The following is a 22,062-nucleotide window of genomic DNA, read 5'->3' on the forward strand; positions in this document are numbered from 1 at the left end:
TGGGGTCTGCCTTCTGCAGCATGCAGGGAACCCTGCTGAAGAAAGAGGGCTGACTTGTTTCCCAGGGGAGGCAGAGGGACGAAGCCCGCACCTGCCACTCTTCTGGGCTGGAGGCAGAGGTCATTGAGGGCCAGGCAGCTAAAGGCAGGAGGAGGCGTCCAGAGAGAAGGACTCCCTATAGCAGAACCCCCGAAGAGGAAACGCTCACTCAACAGGCGGTGGTATGGCAAGCTGAGCTGTCACCACACTAGTAAAGCTGGGTATAACTGTACTATCTGCTGAAAACTGGGACAACCCGGCAACATTTAAAGAAAACTAAGCCTCTGTATCTTTTAAGAGGAAGCTCAAGCAACAGATGTGATGAGAACCAATGTTGTCAGCAAAGGATTAGCAGAAATGACCAGGCCTGTTGTCATCTCTGAAGTGCAGGCAGAACCACTCTTTGGTTCAAGCTGAGGCCCTGGGTCTTGTGGACATGCCAATGAAGCCGAAGAGACCTGATGACTTTAGGGCTATAAACAAGCATGCAGGGAAACCCAGTCTCACTTTATAGCATTTTCTGCACTGAGACAGTAAACCTGAGTTAAAACAGAGTAGAGAACAGCTGGAAAGCAAACCACAGAATCACAGGTGTTAAGGCAGGAAGGGAACATGGCCTTACTCTATTTTTTCCATTCTCCACGTTAAAGAGGATTGATGACTGAATCAATCTGCTTTCCTTAGTCTACAGCACTGTCACCCTTACACACACACACACACACACACACACACCCCTATATGCACAGAACTTCACATCAGGACCCAGACTGCAAGGCCCCACAGGGACGAGGTGACTGTAAAGAAGGCCCATGAAGGCCAGATTTTAGAGAAATGACCTTCAGTTGCGCAGGCAGGAGCCCCATTCCACCCCCAGGTCAGAGGTCCCCAGAGACCCCTCCTGCCTCTTGGCACCCACTAGTTCTATGGTCTCTCCCTCCCCACACAGAGTCAGAGGGCATGAAGGAGGCCGCCTCTCCCCGTGGAACGCAGCCCACGCCGCAGTGCCATCCTTCGGTTGGGTTTACTCTGTCTCCTGACTCCTCAACACAGACAAGGGCTGTTTCCCTGGAACCACACTGAGCCATGAGCTCCGTCTGGGTGCCCGGAGAGCCTGTGTGCGCTTCTGCCCAGCTCTGCCCCTCCCAGGGGAGCTGGTGATGGTGGGGGAGAGAAGAAGGCTCTTCTCCATCATGGGCCTAAGGTCAGGAGCGTGGGAACACAGGCCACCACCAGCGTCCTCGGTCATAGCAAAATGGCCACCAACTCCACCTCCAGACATTTAACAAATGTCTACCAGCCTCCGTGGCTTTCACTAGATCCCACGTCCACACCCGGTAAGGTGATAACAAGCCTCAAGACCACCACGGACAAGGGCCGTGTCTGTAACTGTGGTTACAAGTCCCAGTCTCTGCAAGCCAGATTAGCCAACCATCCTGTTCCAACTGGTTTTCCAATTGGCTCAGCCTATGTTGGCTCAGTTTCCTGCACGGGCAACTGTATACAGGGTTAGAGAAAAGAACCTGATGAAGGCTGGGTGCACTGTGTCTACAGGGAAGTTACTGAAATCTCTCCTTTCTTAGGTTTCTGATTCCCAGAGTCCTGACCGCCTGTTTTCCTCTAACGGAAAAGAAGAAATCATCCCAAATGCGACGTTCAATTTCCACAGACCACCCGACTCCTCAGATGTTCTTGATGCTGTTAGGCAGCAAGGGCCCCTGATCAGGGAACCGTGAACAAGGAGCAGGGATACCAAACAGAGGAGGAACCCAGACAAGCTCTTCTCAGCAGGAAATGTGTTTAAAATGCACCCTCAGGGCCAGCACCCAGGGCCGGGTCCCTTCCCCAGGCCTCCAACCCGCACCTCTCATCCCATTACCATGGGGACCGCGATGAGAGGATACTTACGGTGCCATGGGATATGGTCAGAAAGCCGTTTTTCACCGAACACTTCCTTTTCTGCCACACTTTTCGGATCCTTACAGATACATGGGGAAAGATAAGGAGTTCAGAGATTGTGGACACAGGACAACACACACACACCCCCCCAAGCCTCTAGCAATGCCGTCTACACACACACACACACACACCCCCCCTCCCTGAGCCTCTAGCAACACCATCTATGCATGTACATATACCCTGAGCCTCTAGCGACGCCATCTACACACACACACACACACCGAACCCCTGAGCCTCTAGTGACGCCGTGTGCACACACGCACATACCCCAAGCCTCTAGAGACACTGTCTACACACATGCAAACACACACCCCGAGCCTCTAGCGATGCCATCTATGTGTGCACACACACCATGAGCCTCTAGCAAGACCGTCTACACACATACACACCCTGAGCCTCTAGCGATGCCGCCTATGTGTGCACCACACACACCCCCCAAGCCTCTAGAGACACGGTCTATACACACAAACACATACACCCCGAGTCTCTAGCGATGCCATCTATGCATGCACACACACCCTGAGCCTCTAACAGTGCCATCTACACACACACACTCCCCTACGCACAGCCCTAGCCTGTAGCGACCCTGTCTACACACACACATGCACACCCCTAACCTGTAGCGACTCTGTCTACACACACACACACCCCTAGCCTGTAGTGACCCCGTCTACATACACATACACCCCTAGGCATACCCCTAGCCTGTAGCGACACCATCTACACATACACACACAACCCTACGCATACCCCTAGCCTGTAGCAACGCCGTCTACACACACACACGCACACCCCTAGCCTGTAGCGATGCCGTCTACACACACACACCCCTATGCACACCCCTAGCCTGTAGCGACGCCATCTACACACACACACACACACCCCCCTACATACACCCCTAGCCTGTAGCGACTCCGTCTACACACACACGCACACCCCTAGCCTGTAGCAACACCATCGACACATACCCCTACGTACACCCCTAGCCTGCAGTGACCCCGTCTACACACACATGCACAGCCCTAGCCTGTAGCGACACCATCTACACACACACACACACACACACACACACACACATCCCTAGCCTGTAGCGACCCCATCTACGCACCCGTCGCTCTTCTTGTAGAGGCTGCCGGTGCGCTCTGTGCCGTGCTCCTTGTTCCCCTGAGGCTGGTGTAAACTATAGGCCGTGCTCTGGCGCATTTGCAAGTCCTGAAAAGGGTCAAGAAGCGAGTTTTTTTAATCCTGTCCAGATTCCAATTTTCAAAAGGTAGCACACAAAGACACTTACGCCCTTACAAAAAAAAAAAAATTTTTTTTTTAATTAGAGAATTTCTCCTCTTAAACACATCCAAAAAGGGATACACAATTCATATCCTGGGACCCATAAATGCCACCCACAGGCTGGAGAGGGAGATGACAAACACCGGTATCCCCAAACTGGCTGAAAGAAGAAGGGGCTGTCTGGCAGTGACTCGTGAAGTTCCTTAGATTTCACCTATTTACAAGCCTTAAGTCCCTGGCAATGGCAAGAAGCTCCTGGTGCAGCAAAAGCAGGCTTTGAGAAGAAAGGAAACGCAGCGTGCTGACAAAGGTGAGGCTTTCAAGCAAAACACACGAAGCAACATCCCGCCTCTTTCTTTGGGCAAGATACTAAGCTCCCCGCCTCAGTCTCCTCTCGAGAAAACAGGAGACAACTGCTAGTCAGGACCGTAAACCCAGGAAGGCTCGAGGGAGACCACCTGTGTGAATACCTGGGACGTAACACACATGAATGCCACCCTCCTTCTGACCCCATGCACCCCAGCAGCGGGGCCGTGGGCATCCCTCGGGGCAGACCATCCACCCCATCAGCTGAGAATCTGGCCCATTCTACCACATCCGGCAACCTCCAGCCTTCTGGAACTAATTTTTTATTATGGCGTGAGGCAGGGGCCAAATGCGTTCTTTTGCTCTGGCTATCCTGTCCCAGCGTCATCTACTGAAAAGACGACTCTTTCCTCATTGGAAAATTAAAGCCACTCAAGTCGTGTCTGACTCTTGTCTGACCCCATGAACTGTAGCCCACCAGGCTCCTCTGCCCATGGGATTCTCCAGGCAAGAGCACTGGAGTGGGTTGCCATGCCCTCCTCCAGGGGATCTTCCCGACCCAGGGATCGAACCCAGGTCTCCTGCATGGCAGGCAGATTCTTGACCATCTGAGCCACCAGGGAAGCCCTTCTCATTGCACCGTCTTAACACCTTTGCTGAAAATCCACTGACTGTAGTGTGAGGGTTTCACTGATTTATGTGCCCATCTTTCTGTCAATGCCACACTGTCCTGACTACTACAGCTTTGTGGTAAGTTCTGAAACCAGAAAGGCTGAGTCCTCCAACTTTGTTCTTTTTTTTCAGGACTGCTTTGGCCATTCTGGGTCCTTTTGCATTTCCATATGAATTTAGAATCAGCCTGCAGATTTCTGCAAATAGGCAGCTGGGATTTTATTTTGATAGGGATGGCACTCAATCTGTAGATCAATTTGGGGGCATACTGCCACCCCAAGGATAATAAGTTTTCCAATCCATGAACATGGGCTGTCTGGCACTGACTTTTTAAACTCTGAAATATAGGTGAGATAATTCAGCAAAAAAAAACAAAACAAAAAAAAATTTTTTTTTAAATCTTCATCTGAGAAATCAATAATATGCACAACCATTCCACAACTGAACTGACAACAGAGCCTGAACAAGCAGGCCCCAGACAGGAGAAACATCCTCCTTTTCCAGGGGGATTCATGCCCCTAAACAACTAAGTCAAACAGCTCGTTCATGAGATGAGAATGGTCCCAGTTCCCACATTCGCTCAGAAGGGCAGCATACACTGGCACTAGACATTTAGAGCTGCTAAGTCACTTCAGTCGTGTCTGACTCTGTGCGACCCCAGAGATGGCAGCCCACCAGGCTCCCCGTCCCTGGGATTCTCCAGGCAAGAACACTGGAGTGGCTTGCCATTTCCTTCTCCAATGCATGAAAGTGAAAAGTGAAAGGGAAGTCGCTCAGTCGTGTCTGACCCTCAGCGACCCCATGGACTGCAGCCTTCCAGGCTCCTCCGTCCATGGGATTTTCCAGGCAAGAATACTGGAGTGGGGTGCCACTGCCTTCTGCAGACATTTAGAGCAAACCAGCTTTAAAATCACTGGAACTGAATGCAGTAGAGGGGAAATGGAGAAACCATGTTCACTTATCTGAATCTCTGAGAAAGACTAAAAATAGACCTGTCAAAAGGCTACACTGTACAACCAAGAAATATGTCTATTGATCTGGGGAGGGAAAAAAAATAAAAACCCTGAACAAAGTAAGTGGTGCAACCTGTGACACACTGTTAAAAGTGTTCACGCCATGCATATTAATCAGAACTCTTCACAGGTCTTATGAACAGGATGTTAAGGACGTTCTTCTTTTCAACAGAATCAGACGCGATGCCAGAGGCTGGGGAAGAAATTACTGTTTTATTCTTCAGACAAGGTGTTTCTTGAATTAATTTAAAAGTGCAAGCAAATCTGAAACTATAAAATTTAAAATTTGTAAGAGGAATGTAATCCCTCTAACATAAAACTGAACCTGCTTTAGAACTATTTCAACACCTTCCAGGAGACTTCTATTGTGACCCAACAAAAAAAACAACATGTGATCAAGGGAAGGAAGTAAAGCTGGCCCTTTCATATAACCAAAATTTCAGCTGAATGGAATGTACATCAAGGAACAAGAGCCTTTCATTCTAAGGAGATCCATCACCTAACAACACGGACAACTGGCAGTGCGTCCACACTGCACAGACTCTGGAAGACTCTCCAACGTACCCATGCTTCCCCAGAAGGGCCAAGGACGACCTAAGACCCAATTGAGTGAGCCCCCCTGTGGGGACGGTTTGTATGTCTGAAGCACACAGGTTATGTAGGCATTTTATAGAACTTCAGAAAGAGCTCATAAAATTATATCAATACCCATATAGCCTCTGTCCTGTGACACCCAGACAAATTCCCAGATCCCAGGCACCAACCAAGATCTTCAGTTTTGTGTGGCCTTATGAAGGGTTAGCCACTGGAGCCTGCAGAGATAGAAACCACCCAGATGAACAGTAGACTCCGTATCTGAAATCTTCAGGAATGGGGTGGGGACATGACCTGTGCATAGTTACTCAGTCGTGTCTGACTCTTTGCAACCCATGGACTGTGGCCCGCCAGGCTCCTCTGTCCATGGGACTTTGCAAGCAAGAACACTGGAGTGGGTTGCCACTTCCTACTTCAGGGGATCTTCCTGACCCAGGAATCAATCCCACACCTCATGAGTCTCCTGCACTGGCAGGCCGATTCTTTATCACTGCCCCACCTGGGAAGGCCTTGGGAGAAGGAGGATGCTGCATATTATTTTACACACACACACACACACCCGAGAAGTATCAGGGGGAGAGATACACACACACCCCCAAGAAATATCCCTGAGCTTCCTAGGAATCTAGAACATCACAAACACTTTTACGTTGTATCCATCTGCCTCTCAGAAAGTCTATGTTCAGACACCTGTCATGATGAGCGGATTGGAGGCTTCAAGTCTCTCTGCCAAGGGATGGGTGTGATTCCAACTGCCCCCGTCTTCCCCGGGCATGTCCCTGGGCACAAGTGTATAGACACACTAGGGCGGGGCTCTGCTAAGTGAGCGCTAAGCTGTGGTCTGCGAACATCTCCTACCACCAGTTCCCTGTTAGCAGTGCTTGTTTTTGGCCATTGCCACGCAGCTTGTGGGATTTTAGTTCCCCAACGAGGGACTGCAGAGAAGGCAATGGCACCCCACTCCAGTACTCTTGCCTGGAAAATCCCATGGATGGAGGAGCCTGGAAGGCTGCAGTCCATGGGGTAGCTGAGCGTCGGACACAACTGAGCGACTTCCCTTTCACTTTTCACTTTCATGCACTGGAGAAGGAACTGGCAACTTACTCCAGTGTTCTTGCCTGGAGAATCCCAGGGACGGGGGAGCCTGGTGGGCTGCCATCTCTGGGGTCGCACAGAGTCGGACACGACTGAAGCGACTTAGTAGCAGCAGCAGCAGCAACAAGGGACTGAACCCGATTCCTGGCAGTGAAAGCGCCAAGTCCTAACCACTGGACCGCCAGAGACTTTCCTCTGAGTAGCTTCTTAAAAGATACTATCTGACAGAGATATTATTAAAGTCACATAATATAGCTGGAAAGAGAAGAGCCCTGCAGTGGAAGAGACGAGGGCTCAAACCTGAGTTCACTCCAGCAACTGCATTTCTCAGACTCAAGTTGTGAATATGGGTTAACACTACCTGCCTGCCATGCTGTTGTAAGGCCTGATTACTAGTCTCACTTGATAAGTGCCTGGAAAGTCCTGAGAAGCGAAGCAGGCAGGACATAGAGGGTAAGTCCTACCAACCAACAATGCAGTTTCTTTGGGGCATGTTACCTAATTTTTATGAACTATCATCATGGAGATTTAGAATTTTTAAAACACTGAATAAAATCCATCAACACCTTCATTTTCCTGCGTCACAGAAGAGAATCCAAAAAGCAATGAGAACTAAACAACAGCAACGCCCAAATGTTCAATTCTTGTAACTGCAGGGACCTCAGTTAAAAAATCATTTTAAAATAGATCAAATTTAACTTACACACTTTTTTTTAAAACTACTTGCAGTGTATTCACATAACGTCCAGCTGATGAAATATCATCATCAAAAAGCAACACAGAGTGTGAGACACAGAAAAGACAACACATTCACAGCCAGTGGATGGGTGGGTTCCATCTTTGGGTGTAAAGCCAGAGGAGCCGGTCAAGAAGGTTCACCTGACCCCTGTGTGCATCTGGGGCAGACAGGCTGGTCAACAAAAAAACAAAAACAACAAGCCATTAAAGACTTCTGGTCTGTGCTGGTAAGTTTGTTACACTTTTCTGCAGAGCTATAAATAACCTCCTCTTCCCAGCCAGCCAAAGCAAACACTGGCCTCCCTCTCTGTGCCCAGAAGGCTATTGAACCCCAGCACCTGCTCTCCGGGATTTTAAACCTCGGTTTTGCTTCACAGGTCTGACCCTTCTTCAGGGATCCCCTTTGAGTTCTCTGGGGCCGGTGGCTCCTACATCAATGCCATCTCCTCTGGTTACAATCAGGCCACTGTAGTCTCCATACTCCAAGCTCTTCCCCCACACCCCCCACACCCCCCGCCTTTTGCTGTTTATATTCCATGTTTGGGAATATCAGGACCCAGATTTCTCTAGCCCTGGAGGAAGTCACCAGGCTATGAGAAATTTCCAGCACTACCTCCGACCTCAGTCTGCCAACCTTTCATTCAGCTGACCCGTGTTTACCAAGAGCCTACAGAAGGAGCAATATGGTGCGATGACGTGATGGCCGGCCGGGCACAGAAGGCTGGAAGGCCTCCTCTGCCCGTTTGAGGTCCAGCTGGAGAAAAAAGCATCTGTACACTTGAGGACACGGCCAAAAAGCCCCCAAATATATATGCTGTCATTTTTTTTAAAAGTCACTCAAACAGAATGTGCAATACAGATCACTGGGGCTGGGGGGAACAGAGGCGGCCCCCACTCCCAAGGCAGGCATCAAGGTGCTTCAGAAGACAGGCAGAACTCAGTGATGCAATGGAAGGGGAGGGGGCCAGCGGTTTCACCTTCACAAAGGAGTGACCCCCAAAGGCTAAACTGGAAATTTGGAAAACTTCCATTTCACTAACAGTTATGCATTCAAATTCTTTGGTCTTAAATAAAACCCACAGCTCTTGTGGAAGAGGAAGCACAAAAATAAAAATTGCTACTAGACATTTCTCGGAAGAAATATCTATTTTTTGAAGTTCATGAAGAAAGCATGCAAAGTTCTACGATTTATTAAAAATACTGAACTACTTACTCTCCTAGACTTCGGTCACAAAAGGTAAATGCATTCGGGAGAAAAACAACAATATTCAGTTATAGTACAAGAACTTCAAACAAAATAGAGCATGCCAAAATGCTAGCAGTGAACTTTACACTCTGCTGTCATTTAATAGATGATTGATTTCATTGACAATTGAAACTCACTTAATTTCATCGACAAGGATGTGTGTTTGCATTAAATTTCACATTATAATATGTGCACTGTAGCAAACATATGAAATCACTTTAAAATGTACCTTTTAATGGTTTTTCTACTAAGCTCCCCACATACAAATGATCACTGCAAATGTGTTAGTACACAAAGAAGGAATAATTATATGAAAGAGATGATGTCAGAAACCAAGGTTTCTACCCTTCAGAAAGCAGAAAATCGAGCTCCTCCCATTTTATGGAACATCATCTCTGGGCTGGAAGATCCAGATGGTCACCAGTCACCTGTTGACGCCACACAGGCAGGGCCCATGGACATCAGGGCAGAGGAACCACAGAGCCCGGGGAGCGAATCAACAGTAACTGATACGAACGACGAGTGTCTACGTGAAGAGACGGTAAGACGGACGGAGCAGCAATTGTTGAAATGCTGCCGTTAAGGCAAGGCTTATGGTAATGGTTCCTCCACGAAACAAGTGTATTTTAAAAGATGGTTTTATAAAACCAACTCAAAGAACAAACTACATATTTTCATGCTGTCCAATACAACCCCGGAGTGAAGGAGCACCCAGAGACCTGGATCTCACCTCTTCAGTCCTAGAGCTCCCAAGACTAAGGGATGAAAGGTTTTTCAAACTTAAATCCCCTCACCTCTTTCTGTTCAACCTGTAATGCCGATTTCAGAATATCTCGGAGCTGTATCAACTGCCTTCTCTCTTCGTCCTGGGCCTGTTTGATCTTTAAAAAAATATAACAAAGCAGAGAAAGTACGGCTGAGGTGCAACAAGATGGTGGAGCTCATGGTCATTTCTCAACAACTGCAACCTTCCCCCCGACTCCAAGACGGAGGATAGAGTGGGAACCCCGTTCCCCAAGCTGCGTGGGGGTGCTCCAGGGCAGTCATGTTCTGGGCAGCGCGGCATATAAACATGAGATTGCACGGGATCAATGTTTAAATCCAAGTGCATAGTGCATACTTACGACACTCACGTGGGAGGATAGTTACTTACTGTGTGAAGGTCTGTGGAAAGTGTTTCAATGGAAGGTTTGAGGCTTTCGACTGCTTTCAGTCCATCCTGGAAAAAACTAGGAGGAAAAAAGAGCATAGGCTGGGTTTCATAAAAGAGAAAACAATTTTGTTAGATGGAGAAAAAAGACTTCTTTAAAGGAAATGGCTGAGATCATGATGTAATTCCTGGGGGGAAAAGACTAGGAACCTAGGAACCAAACCTTAAAATATCAGGCAAACCACGAACAAAGTGATGTTCAAAACTATGAGCGATGAATTGAGAAGGAACCACAATAAGCCTGCTGCTGCTGCTAAGTCACTTTAGTGTGTCTGACTCTGTGCGACCCCATAGACGGCAGCCCACCAGGCTCCCCCGTCCCTGGGATTCTCCAGGCAAGAACACTGGAGTCGGTTGCCATGTCCTTCTCCAATGCATGAAAGCGAAAAGTGAAAGTCAAGTTGCTCAGTCGTGTCCGACTCTTAGCGACCCCATGGACTGCAGCCTACCAGGCTCCTCCACCCATGGGATTTTCCAGGCAGGAGTACTGGAGTAGGGTGCCATTGCCTTCTCTGGCAATAAGCCTAGTGTCTGTGATTTTTCCTGGAAGATTCAGATGGTCACCAGTCACTTGCTGATGCCACACAGGCAGAGTCTGTGGACACCAGGGTAGGGGAACCACAGAGCCCAAGCGAGAGAAACAACCATCTGAATAACAAGAGTCAATGTGCCTAGGCGCTAAAAGCTACTTATCTAGCGACGAACAGAGCAGAAAAGGTTGAAATGCTACCGTTTCATATAAAATGAACCCTAAATTCTCAGTTTATAGTGGGAAAACAGGACTCTCCCGACAAATCGCAGCAGAGGCTTGGGTTCAGAAGTAGAAGAGTCTGAGGCCAGAGAAGCACAGGGTGAATATAAGAGTAAGACACTAAATTAGGCTCCTTAACAGGCCACAGCTAAGTGGAAAAGACAAAGGACAAAGATAAAAAGCAAGCTGGCTTAAATGCACACGGATGGCCGTGTGTGCAGAGCAGGGAGACGTGGTCAGAGAACTTGAGATCGAATATCAAAAGGAACATTTTTAACACTCAGAACCCAGGGCTCATAAAGTCACTTATAACAAGCGATTCAGGAATGAGAATGGAGGCTGGATGAGTTTTTTCTGCAGCTCGGCGTCTGAGCCCATTTGAGGGGCAGCAGAGGCTTCCGGGAGCTTAGGCGAGGGTTCAAAACCTGTAGGAAGGCCTAAAGCGCCCACCTCCAAGCTCCAGTCCACTCTCCTTGCCCCTTATTCACTTCTCCCTACGCCTCCGTGGCCACCCAGCCATCCCTGCCTCAGGCCCTCTGCACAGACTGTTCTTCCCTCTGAGGAGGCCCTGCAGTCTGCCTTCTGGTTTACCTGCTGGTTCCCACTCACTCTCCAAGTTTTCAGCTAAATACAGTCTCATCAGCAAGGTGTGCCACACTCCCCTCCCTTCAAAGAGGCCTCCTCACCAGATTCTCAGAGATCCTGTCTCTGGCTTCGAAACACTTGCCACAACTGCCGTTATGTGTTCATTGGGGTAACAGTTTAAAATATAGTTCCCCCATCAGATCCGAAGTTCTGGGAGAGTGAGGACACAGTATCCGCAAAGCCTGGCACATCTCAAGCGCACGATATTTGCTGAAGGAAGAAATTAATGAAGGAAGGAAGGTGTCTCCAACTTCTGCCGGTTTACTGGGTACCAAGGAGACTATCTTCAAAAAGTGACCTGGGGTTCACACGTTTCTTTCTTTTAAACTCAGCAACAGTCCTGTGGGAATTTCCCATATCAAGTTTGCAATTAATAGGAGGGGTTGTAGAAACAACATTGCATGGCACTTAGTACAATAACTCCAAGGAGGGAGGAGGAAGGAAGGAAGCGGGAAACACACACATGGCACGCGGGCCACAAACCATGACGAGCTGGTTATTAGGAAAGAGGCTGGGCTATCAGCATTTCTTACTTTAATCTTTAGATATTTGCGTAATTTCACTTTACATTCTCATTCCTGTATTTTGCCTAACTTGTTTTTTTTTCCACTAAATATAGAACATGCTTCTGGTAGAGCAATTGTGTCCGGGTTATAATGACTTTTCCATGTGTCTGTTTCCACTGCCAGGGCAGAAATGCCATGTCTTGCACGTCCCTGTGTTTCCACTCTGAGCACAATGCCCGACCCAGAGCAGCAATTTTAAACTGAAAAGGAAACTGGGAAGCACAAACACAGGAACGAGAGGGCAAACATCTCCCTCCTGTCATGAACTCATTTGGTTCTGACGTTTTGTCTGAGTTTTATTTTTTTCTTGTATAACTATTCCACTAATCAATTCAAATTCTTGTAAAATAGGTGAAGGCAAGAGGTGATGGTTGGGGGGCAGGGGGTGGGGAGGGAGAGAAGGAGGCAGAGAGGGAAGGGAAGTTGAACACACACTAGTTTAGGGAGGGGGAGAAACATCACAGGGGATTGGCCCAGAAAGGGTCCTGCTCCCGGCGCGGGGCAGCAGGTGCTTGGCCCCGGAACCTCCGAGCCTGGCAACGGTCTCCGGTGCACCCCGCAGCGGAGTCAGGAGCCCAGAGAAGTGTTTCTCATCACAGACACCGTCCGCATTGCAACACTGGGCCCTGTGCTTGCAAGAATGATCCAGACTTAGATTTCGTCGCTGTGGAAAGCCTTGCCAATCTTGACCATCTACCTAGAAAGCTCTTCCCCCTGATTTTCAAAACTCCTATCTTTTGTGCACCAATCCTTATTGAGGCATGTGTGTCGTGTCTATCTTCTCTGCCCTTAAGGGGAATGCTTCAAAACAAGGGGCCTCTTTACCAACTGCTGTCACTTCAAGCCTAAGTACAAACTCCCAGGCAGTTTTCTTTGGTTGAGCCTGTCAGCGCTTTCCCAGGCTTCCACAGTATCATCCATACTGCTGCTAAGTCACTTCAGTTGTGTCCGACTCTGTGCGACCAGAGACGGCAGCCCATACTACCAAATACCACATTTTGCTCTTTATCTAATGTTTTCTAGCCTACCTGATCAAATTCGCCAGGCTTTATAATACCCCCATTGAAATTTAACCTTCATGTGCCCAACAAGCAGGGTGGGCTCCCCCTCCTAAGCCTTCCCACCAGCACCCCCTCACGGCTGATGGCCTCTGGCCCTCTCTCTCCTGGAGGGAACTTCTCCCGGGCACCAGAGAAGGTCTTATTCCATCTGCAACACCAAGGACATCAGCCGCCACTGGTCACAGAGGTTCCCAGCAGGTACAAAGAACGAGTCACTGCAGCGCTCATCACCACTGTCTAGAACGTCACCGTTTTTGTTTTAAAGACTGCCTAGTTTTAGATTCCACTAGAGAACAGGAGCCTCAGTCTTCAGCAGCAAAGGCTAGTAAGACACTGTCCAGGCTCTTCTAGGAACTGGAGATGCAAGTTCTTCCCTTACATGATATAAAAGGCATAGATCATAAGTTTATAAGACGATCAGCTTCCCAGGTGGCTCAGTGGTAAAGCATCTGCCTGGAAATGCAGGAGAACAGAGTCTGATCCCTGGGTTGGGAAGATTCCCTGGAGGAGGAAATGGCAACCCACTCCAGTATTCCTGCCCAGAGAATCCCATGGACAGAGGAGCCTGGTGGGCTACAGTCCATGGGGTCGCAAAGAGTTGGACACATCTGAGCAACTGAAGATGAAGAAGATACTCTTCAAGAAGGCTTCTGGAGAAAGCAAAAAGGAAGAAGAGTAAAGTCTGTCTAAGCAATTCTCAGGAAGAACACGCAAGTACGCTTCCAGGGAATCTAGGCTTCACCACGAGGCCTCTGGGCACCTGCAGAGACCAGCTGCCCCTGCTGAGCAGGCTGCCTCTGCCCTGGGGTCACCGCGCTCGCCAGGCTGGGCCGTGCTCACGACGTGGAGACGGAGAGTGTGAAATGGGGACACGTGGGAACTGCCCGGCGGATAAACACGTGTGTGGCCACAGGCTCCTTCATCCAATGGCTGAATCACTCAAGCTCCACGTTTTATGCCCTCCAAATATGCATTTGAAAAGTCAAAGCTTCTCAAATTATTTGAAGAGCATGCAGTATTATACATGTGTATACACACACACACACAAGCTCCATCCAAAAAGGAAGTAATGGAAGACTCATCATTTTTAAAAGTTACTGAGCTCATGCCCATAAAAGGCCAACTCGTTCACTTTTCCACAAGTGGTCTGTTGCTAACCAACTGATTAGTTTGGGCAAAATAAAGGAAAAAAATAAAAAAGGAAACCCCAGAATAACTTCTTCAAAAATAAAATATCAGCAAGGAAGCGACCCACTTCCTAAATGGCCTCACATAAGGTTACGAGGAGAAGACTGAACAAGTAACTTGCATGATCATCACATAGCATTTTGAGTTTCTGTAAAAGAATTCATCCTACAAATTCTACAAACTGAGGGTCTTCCTATTTTCTGAACTCCACACCGGGAGCTCTTCTTTTAACCCAGGATGAACCACACGACACACCTCCCTTTGCTGCTGGGCCTCGACTTCGGAAACACAACATGGCCAGAGGCGTGTTAAGAATTCCGAAGCCCGGCTCCACCCAATTCAGTGCAATTCATCACCGCAAACCGGGCCAAGGAAACGCGACATGGCCAAAGGTGAAAACGTAAATGTCACGGAGGACATCTCTGCAGAGGATATGCTGGGCGGGAGACACGACACATGAAAGGCGCCATCGCGGGCATGTGCAGGCAGCACCATGGTGACAAGAGGGAAGAGCCATGCGCAGGTGGGGCGGGCGGACGTTCTCACAGCGGCAGCTACACCTGAGCCGGGTCTCACAGGACCAGAGGCTGGGGGAAGGCACAGAAGGAACAGAACGGCGTTCCAGGCAAAGGGGACAGCAGGGCAAAGGGTATCAGTGCGGGGCACGGCCCATTAAGGGAAAGGCATGTGGACGCATGTAGGAACAACACTGTTGAGAGATTTCCACGCCACTCACACATCCCCAGGCCCAGGGAGCCCGGGCTCCAGCCCCCCTCAGACACGACCCCTGCACCTGAGTGGTCACACAGCCACCCCATTCCATCTGGTCCTTCTCGGCACCCAGAGCAACCCCGTGAAAGCAGAACTGGATCGGGAAACACCTCCCTGACATTCCCAATCAACTCCACTCCACTCTCGTCCTGCAGCAGCCTCCTCAAGGTCACAGCCACTCCCGGAGACTGTCACACCCCTGCTGGCTGGCTAGCTGCTGTGCCCAGTCCCACCGGTAAGTCCACACAGGTAGGAGCTCGGTTTCCTTCTTGCTGCATCACCTGGACCTTCTGTATCACTCTATGTCCTCCGGCACACAGCAGGAGCTCAACCAACACTTGCTGAACGAATCCTCTGCTTGAAACTTAGGGCTCCTCCCCATACGTGTGGGGCAGAATCTAATGCTGTGAACAAGACGCCAGGCTGTGCCCGCCTCCAGCTTTCCCACGCAGCTTCACTTCACTCACGAGGCTTCAGGTGGGCTGGCCTCCCTCCTGCCTCGAGACCCTGCCCCTACCTGGAAGGTTCTTCCCCTGCTCCCCACCTGACGGCCCCTCCGTGTCCTTCAGACCCCTGAATCCACATCCCTGAGAGAGACCTGCAGGTAACTCAAGAATCGGAACACCTCCTGTGGACCAGGCGCTGTGCTCTGCCAGCTGAAAACCACAGCAAGGACGAAACAGAGAAGAAATCCCTGCCCTCCATCTCAATCTAAATTATAAATTAGGTCCTTCTGTTATATTCTCTCTCAGACTCTGGTACTTGAGAACACTTAGCGAAGCGTCCGATTATACGTGGGTTTGCCTGCGTCTCGCTCCAGCAGGCGCTGTGCCAGGGATGTACACCACCCTGTCTCCAGCATCTCAGGGGGCTCCTAAAACACAGCACACACCCAACAGCAGCAGCGAATGAGCCCACAGCCTGTTCACGTCAATGGTGAGATGCAGACTGAGGAACGGGAAAGATAATGAGGCCAAGAGATGAGGCCCGGGGTGTGGAGGGCTGACAGTCACCGCGAAGATGAGCACATAAGCAGGCCCCTGAACCTGAACGTTTCTCCCTCTCTCCCCAGACAGCCGCCTTTGCTTAGCACATCATCTGTTTTATAGATCAATAATACATGGAAGTATTCTCCTAATTTAAGACTCTGCATTAACACTATCTCACTTCTCTTTTAACAAAAAGAACATCCAAGAATCAAACTAATTTGGCACTTTACCAAAAAAAAAATTATATTTGATAAAGTAATGTAGATTTTTAGATTATTTTTTTAGTTTTTGAGATATAATTCTCAAACTGTAAAATTCAACCTTTTAAAACATGCAATTCAGTGGGTTTTAGTATATTTATTATTCACAAAGTTGAGAAATCATTAGCCCTGTCTAATTACAGAATATTTTCATTACCCCCAAAAAAACCCTGTGCCCCCTGGGAGTCATTCCCCACTCCTCTCCTCCCCTCAAGCCCTGTCTCAGGGGGTCTGCCCATTCCCGATCTTTCAAGTGGACTCATTCAGTCTGTGGTCTTCTGTTTCCGGCTTCTTTCACTTTGTGTGTTTTGAAGGTTCGTCTGTGTTGCAGCATGCCTCACTGTTTCACTCTTTTTACTTATTTACTAGTATTTTTTAAATACATGCATACTTTCCTCAGCATAATACTAAAGATCTCCGAGAAGCTGCCGTAAAGAGAGAAACATCTGAAATACCATGATAATGAAGGAAAAGAACCAAGAACTTACTTGCATTGAGCGTGAAAATACTTGATCAGATTCTGAAGTAAATCCACTCCCTTTTTAATCTTAATTTCATTGACCTTCAGCAGATACTGTTTAAAAAAAAAAAAAAACAAAACAGGAAATGTCATAGAAACAGAATATGAGCTGAACATGAACTTCTGAGGGCAGGTCACCTCCCTACCTTCTCTGACATCGTGTATTACGGGTAGGGCTCATGATAGATGCTTAATATTTTCTGAATGCCACAACTAAATGCTTCGGTTATTTTGGTGCCACATGAATTACCTGACCTTTGGGTAATCAAATACTCAGCTTTAAGTGCCAAGAACTCCCTGCAATAAAACAGCCTGTCTTTACCAGCTAGGGGAAACTTTTGCCCCAGTTGCATGGAAGAGTGAGGATGGTTAGAATGAAAGGGTTCCACCTTCTGGACTCAGCTGTCCACATCCCCTGTTCCAGGGCCCTTTCTTCAGGTAGGTCACCGTCTAAACACTAACTGCTGGTCTTCTGTAGTTAAGGCTTTGTCTCCACATCTCTGATATTGAAATACTTCCCCAACAGTTTAAATAAACATTGTAATCTTTGAATTTAAAAAAGCAAAGTTTAAATTCAAATAAATTAAAATCATTTTTAACTTGGAGAATTCATTAACAATCATAAAACAACAGGAAACCCCAGGGATATATAGAACTAGTATCAGGATGTACATTTGCTCTTTGCTAAGAGTTTATAGAACAAAAGATCCCATAAATTCCCTGTCCCCTTCACTATCGAAATAGGAGATATTTACAATCCTGAGAATAAGTCACCTCTAAGGCTGAAAGCCCCCTAGAGAGCTGCTGACCCCCACTGACCACTGGCGTCTCAGCTATAACCTGGGAAACTCGCCTTCAAGTGTCCTCCTGCCCGGCTGCTCTGAAACGGTAACTACATCATTGCCTTTACATCCTCATCTCCCTCCTTTCTGATACTTATTCACTGTTAACTAAATAAAGATGTCTGGCAATGTAGCAAAATGGTTAGATGGTTAATGAGATGTTTGGCCATGTGTCAATGTTAAAATCCATGTGCACTTTGACCTGGAAATTCTACTTTCGGGTATTTATTCTAAGAAGACAATCATAAAAATTTACAAAGATAAATGGAAAAGAAGGTTCATTGCAGACTTGCCTGTAAAAGTGAAAAATGGCAACAGGCCAAATGTTATGAATGGGGAACTACAGTGTGGTGCATCCATAGAAAGAAGGGCTGTTAGTAATCAAGCCAATAAAGCAGAGACTTCCTGATGGCAAAGATGTCTGTGGCACACTAGTGAGTGAAAATAATCAGAATACAAAGCAGCAGTAGAGAATGATCCTGGTTATACACACTGTCTTTAACGTATGCGTACCAGGGACATCTGGAAGATGTGCCACTAAATGTCAAGGTGGTTACCTTAATAAGTAAAATGTGTAGTGACTTTTAATTTCTTTTATGCATATACACATATATACATGGGCTTCCCAGGTGGTGCTAGTGGTTAAGAACCCGCCTGCCAATGCAGGAGACATAAGAGACACAGCTTCAATCCCTGGGTCAGGAAGATCCCCTGGAGGAGGGCATGGCAATCCACTCCAGTATCCTTGCCTGGAGAATCCTCATGGACAGAGGAGCCTAATAGGCTACAGTCCGTAGGGTTGCAAAAAGTCGGACACAACTGAGCGACTAAGTATGCATGCATGCACACATATACACACACACATATACACTGACCAATGTTTTAAAGCACATATTTTTACAATCATAAGAAAAGCAAGAACAGATCTCTCATACATTCTCTATTCATCTGTATTACCGATCTGGCATACTGAATGTCTTTATAAAATTCATTTTGAAGAGAAAATCCCACAGGTTTAGAATATAAACACCTGAAAGTCACTTCTCTACATTAGATCTGAGGCAACTAAAATGGTAAACACCTGAATAACGTCGAGCATTTACAAAGCTCTAGGGCTTCAGTTTGAGGAAGCGGTTGAACAATTTTAAAGCCACTGTAACTCCAGCAGTCTTCACTCTGAGGGGCCAGGTTCTCGGGGACTGCTTTTCAGACATGCTCTCTTTCCAGCCCAGGTCTGGCTGGTCACCGTCTGCAGCTTCATCAGATGAGTCTTGCTCTGCAAACTCCGACCTCACAGCCCACTGGCCCACCTCCACTTTTGTGTCTGCACACAGGGCTGGGCCCTGCCCCAGCCAGCTCTGAAGAGCGGGGACCCTGTGATGCTCAGCACAGCCTGGGGACCCGCCCAAAAGACGACTCATGTGTGTGACTTAGTGGTGTCGAGTAGATAGAGCCCTTCCAATAAAATAACCCTTCTGACAGTCCTCACAGCCCATTCACCCAGACAAGGACAAGCCCCAGTGCTGGGTGCACGCTGCAGAAAGCACACCCTCACCACAAGGAAATGCCAGTAACACCCAGGCTGAGTCTCTCGTCCCTAAACGTACTTGAATAAGCAGTCCTACAGAGTTCAGGTCAACGGCTTTCCTCCTCACTAGCCAAAGAGAGAGCACAACCTGAATTCACACACAGGCCCCTCCAAATCCACTCTCCGTGAAACACTCTACTTCATTTTATTCCCCTTCAATAAAAGCAACGCCCTGTGTCTGCATGACGTGCAGCAGTTTTGCTTCCTCATCCCTGTCTCCTGTCGTCCGGGCTGATTTCTCCAATACTGTGCGAAATGGGCTAGACAGGTGTTAGTCTAAGTGATGCCTACTGTGATAAAACAGCATGTGGATAAAAACATCCACTCTCCTGTCTACAGGAACACTTTGAGCCTAGTTACACCTTTCTAAATATTCATGTAGCAAAGGATTCACGTATTCAAAGTAGCAAAGGAGAGACAGAGGAACAAAACAGACCTAAGACATAAAAAAAAAAAAAGTAAAAGAACAGACTTTTTGATGTTACTATCGTAACCACATACACAGTAACATCAAGTGTGAATGATTAAAGAATCCCATCAAAAGGCAGAGATTGTCAGACTGGATAAAAAAATCATGACCCAAATATAGATTGCCCACAGGAAACACACTTCAGAGCCAAAGATAGGAGTAAGTTGAAAGTAAAAGGCTGGAAAGAGAAATCCCATGCAAACAGAAACCAGAAGAGAGTCGGTGTGGCTGTACTAATATCAGACAAACGTCTCTCGTCCCAGGGACGGATTCTCCTCTGTGGACCACTTGGTGTGCTCTGGGAATAGAAAGTCATTTAAATACACTCCTAAGATACACGTATGGAAAGGCTAGGTGCTTGCTGTAATTAACAAACATCCTAAAATCACAAAGTGCCTTTTGATGAGCTTTGCTGTGGACAGCTTACAGGGAAAGGAGAGCTGGCTGAACCGAGCCTCGGTGCCTGTCACAAACGTCACCCCTGCACGGGCACACTCAGCACGTACGTCCGTACTGCTGTGGGGGAACACAAACGCCACCAAGCACGGATACTCCACTGCCGCTGCCTGGAGGCACGAGCCCTCGGGCGAGGGGAACTGTTTTCAGGAGCTGTTTCAACCAACAGACCTCCAAGCAAGGCATGAAAAACAGGCTGGAAGCAAAGGCTTGCATGGCTGGTCTTGGGGACTTTCCATCCCTGAGCCTCCAGCAAAGAAAAGTTCTGAGTGTTGGTCCTGCCATTTTCCCCTCCCGGAGGTGAGGACTCAGGCTGCAGGTGGAGCGGGACAGAGGACTTCAGGCCTTGGGAGCATCCTTACCCCGAGCAGGTGGAGCCCAGGGTAGGGGTGGGGGGCGGACACTTGCAAAGGCAGGGGCTTCTGGAAACAGACCCTCACTCTCACAGAGGGGACCACGGCTGTTGGGGGAGGGGGTCTCACCACCCCGGTACCTCCTTAAAAGCACCTAAGGGGGTATTCTGGCTTCCCTGGTGGCTCAGATGGTAAAGCATCTGCCTGCAATGCAGGAGACCCAGGTTCGATCCCCAGGTCAGGAAGATCCCCTGGAGAAGGAAACAGCAACCCACTCCAGTAATCTTGCCTGGAAAATTCCATGGACGGAGGAGCCTGGTAGGCTACAATCCTTGGGGTCACAAAGAGTCGGACACAACTGAGCAACTTCACTTTAAGGGGGTATTCTAGCTGACTTAAAGCGGAAAAGAGGTGTTTCCAGGAGGATCTGTGTGAGGCAGAAAGAACCTTCTTGCAAGTTCTATTTGTAAGTCATGTCCGACTCTTTTGTGATCCCATGGACTGTAGCCCACCAGGCTCCTCTGTCCACGGGATTTCCCAGGCGAGGATACTCGACTGCGTTGCCATTTCCTCCTCCATCTTTCAAATGAGTCTTTCCCTACCTTTAATAAATCTTGATGTCAGATTAATCTAATCCCACACTCCAGGAGCCTAAGGCTGCCTGAGAGGCAGAAAGTGGACAACAGCATCCACGGCACCTCGGCGCTGCCCCGAGGCCTCTTGTGAGCCCTGCCTGCCCGCCTCGCACGCCCACCTCGCACATCTGCAGCTGGAAGTAGCGCCGCTCCTTCTCCATCTCCTCCGCGATCTCAGCCCCACTGATCTCCGTGCGGATCATCCCATGGAGCTTGGCGTGTTCCTTCTTCTCCTTTTCTATCTTGGTTCTAACATGTGGAAAAGCGAGAGAATCAGTCAAGACACCTCTAGACTGGGGAGTCCCCTCTGCGATCCTGATGCCCACCCTGGACACAAATGCTCCCTGAGATGTCTCAGCACAGGACGGACTTGAACTCACTGGGAAGAAAAGACGCGAATTGTCCCCAAAAATATCCGTCTTGGCCCTTTCTGTTGAGTACTGAACTCAGCAAATGCTTCCAAAGCAACTCCACTAGGACAGTGCTCAAGGTCACAGAGGACTTCTCTGGTGGCTCAGATGGTAAAGAATCTGCCTGCCATGCAAGAGACCTGGGTTCAGTCCCTGGGTTGGGAAGATGCCCTGGAGAAGGAAACTGACAACCCACTCCAGTATTTCTGTCTGGAGAATTCCATGGAGAAAGGAGCCTGGGGGGGCTATAGTCCATGGGATTGTGAAGAGTTGGATACAACTGAGCTCTAACACTTTCACAGTCACAGAAGGAAACAGATGACCTTTCCCGTTTTTAAGCTTTATTCCCCTCTGTCTTTATTTCCTGCTCGACTGTGCTCCTGAGTCCAGCGTGCAGTAAAAGGT

General features: G+C 48.4%; 1 protein-coding gene across 4 annotated transcripts in view; it reads right to left on the minus strand.

The window, feature by feature from the left end:
• Positions 1–22,062, minus strand: part of ASAP2 (ArfGAP with SH3 domain, ankyrin repeat and PH domain 2) — a 158,573-nt gene that overhangs the window by 47,884 nt on the left and 88,627 nt on the right. For all 4 annotated transcript variants that reach the window (XM_061433341.1, XM_061433340.1, XM_061433342.1 and 1 more), the window contains 6 exons: positions 21,367–21,496; positions 16,873–16,958; positions 10,097–10,172; positions 9,738–9,824; positions 3,104–3,207; positions 1,945–2,014 (listed from right to left, as the gene is read on the minus strand). In XM_061433341.1, the coding sequence (XP_061289325.1) occupies positions 1,945–2,014; positions 3,104–3,207; positions 9,738–9,824; positions 10,097–10,172; positions 16,873–16,958; positions 21,367–21,496 (553 nt within the window). The remainder of the gene's footprint in view (positions 1–1,944; positions 2,015–3,103; positions 3,208–9,737; positions 9,825–10,096; positions 10,173–16,872; positions 16,959–21,366; positions 21,497–22,062) is intronic.

This window comes from Bos javanicus, chromosome 11 (assembly GCF_032452875.1).
Source record: "Bos javanicus breed banteng chromosome 11, ARS-OSU_banteng_1.0, whole genome shotgun sequence".
Taxonomy (NCBI): domain Eukaryota; kingdom Metazoa; phylum Chordata; class Mammalia; order Artiodactyla; family Bovidae; genus Bos; species Bos javanicus.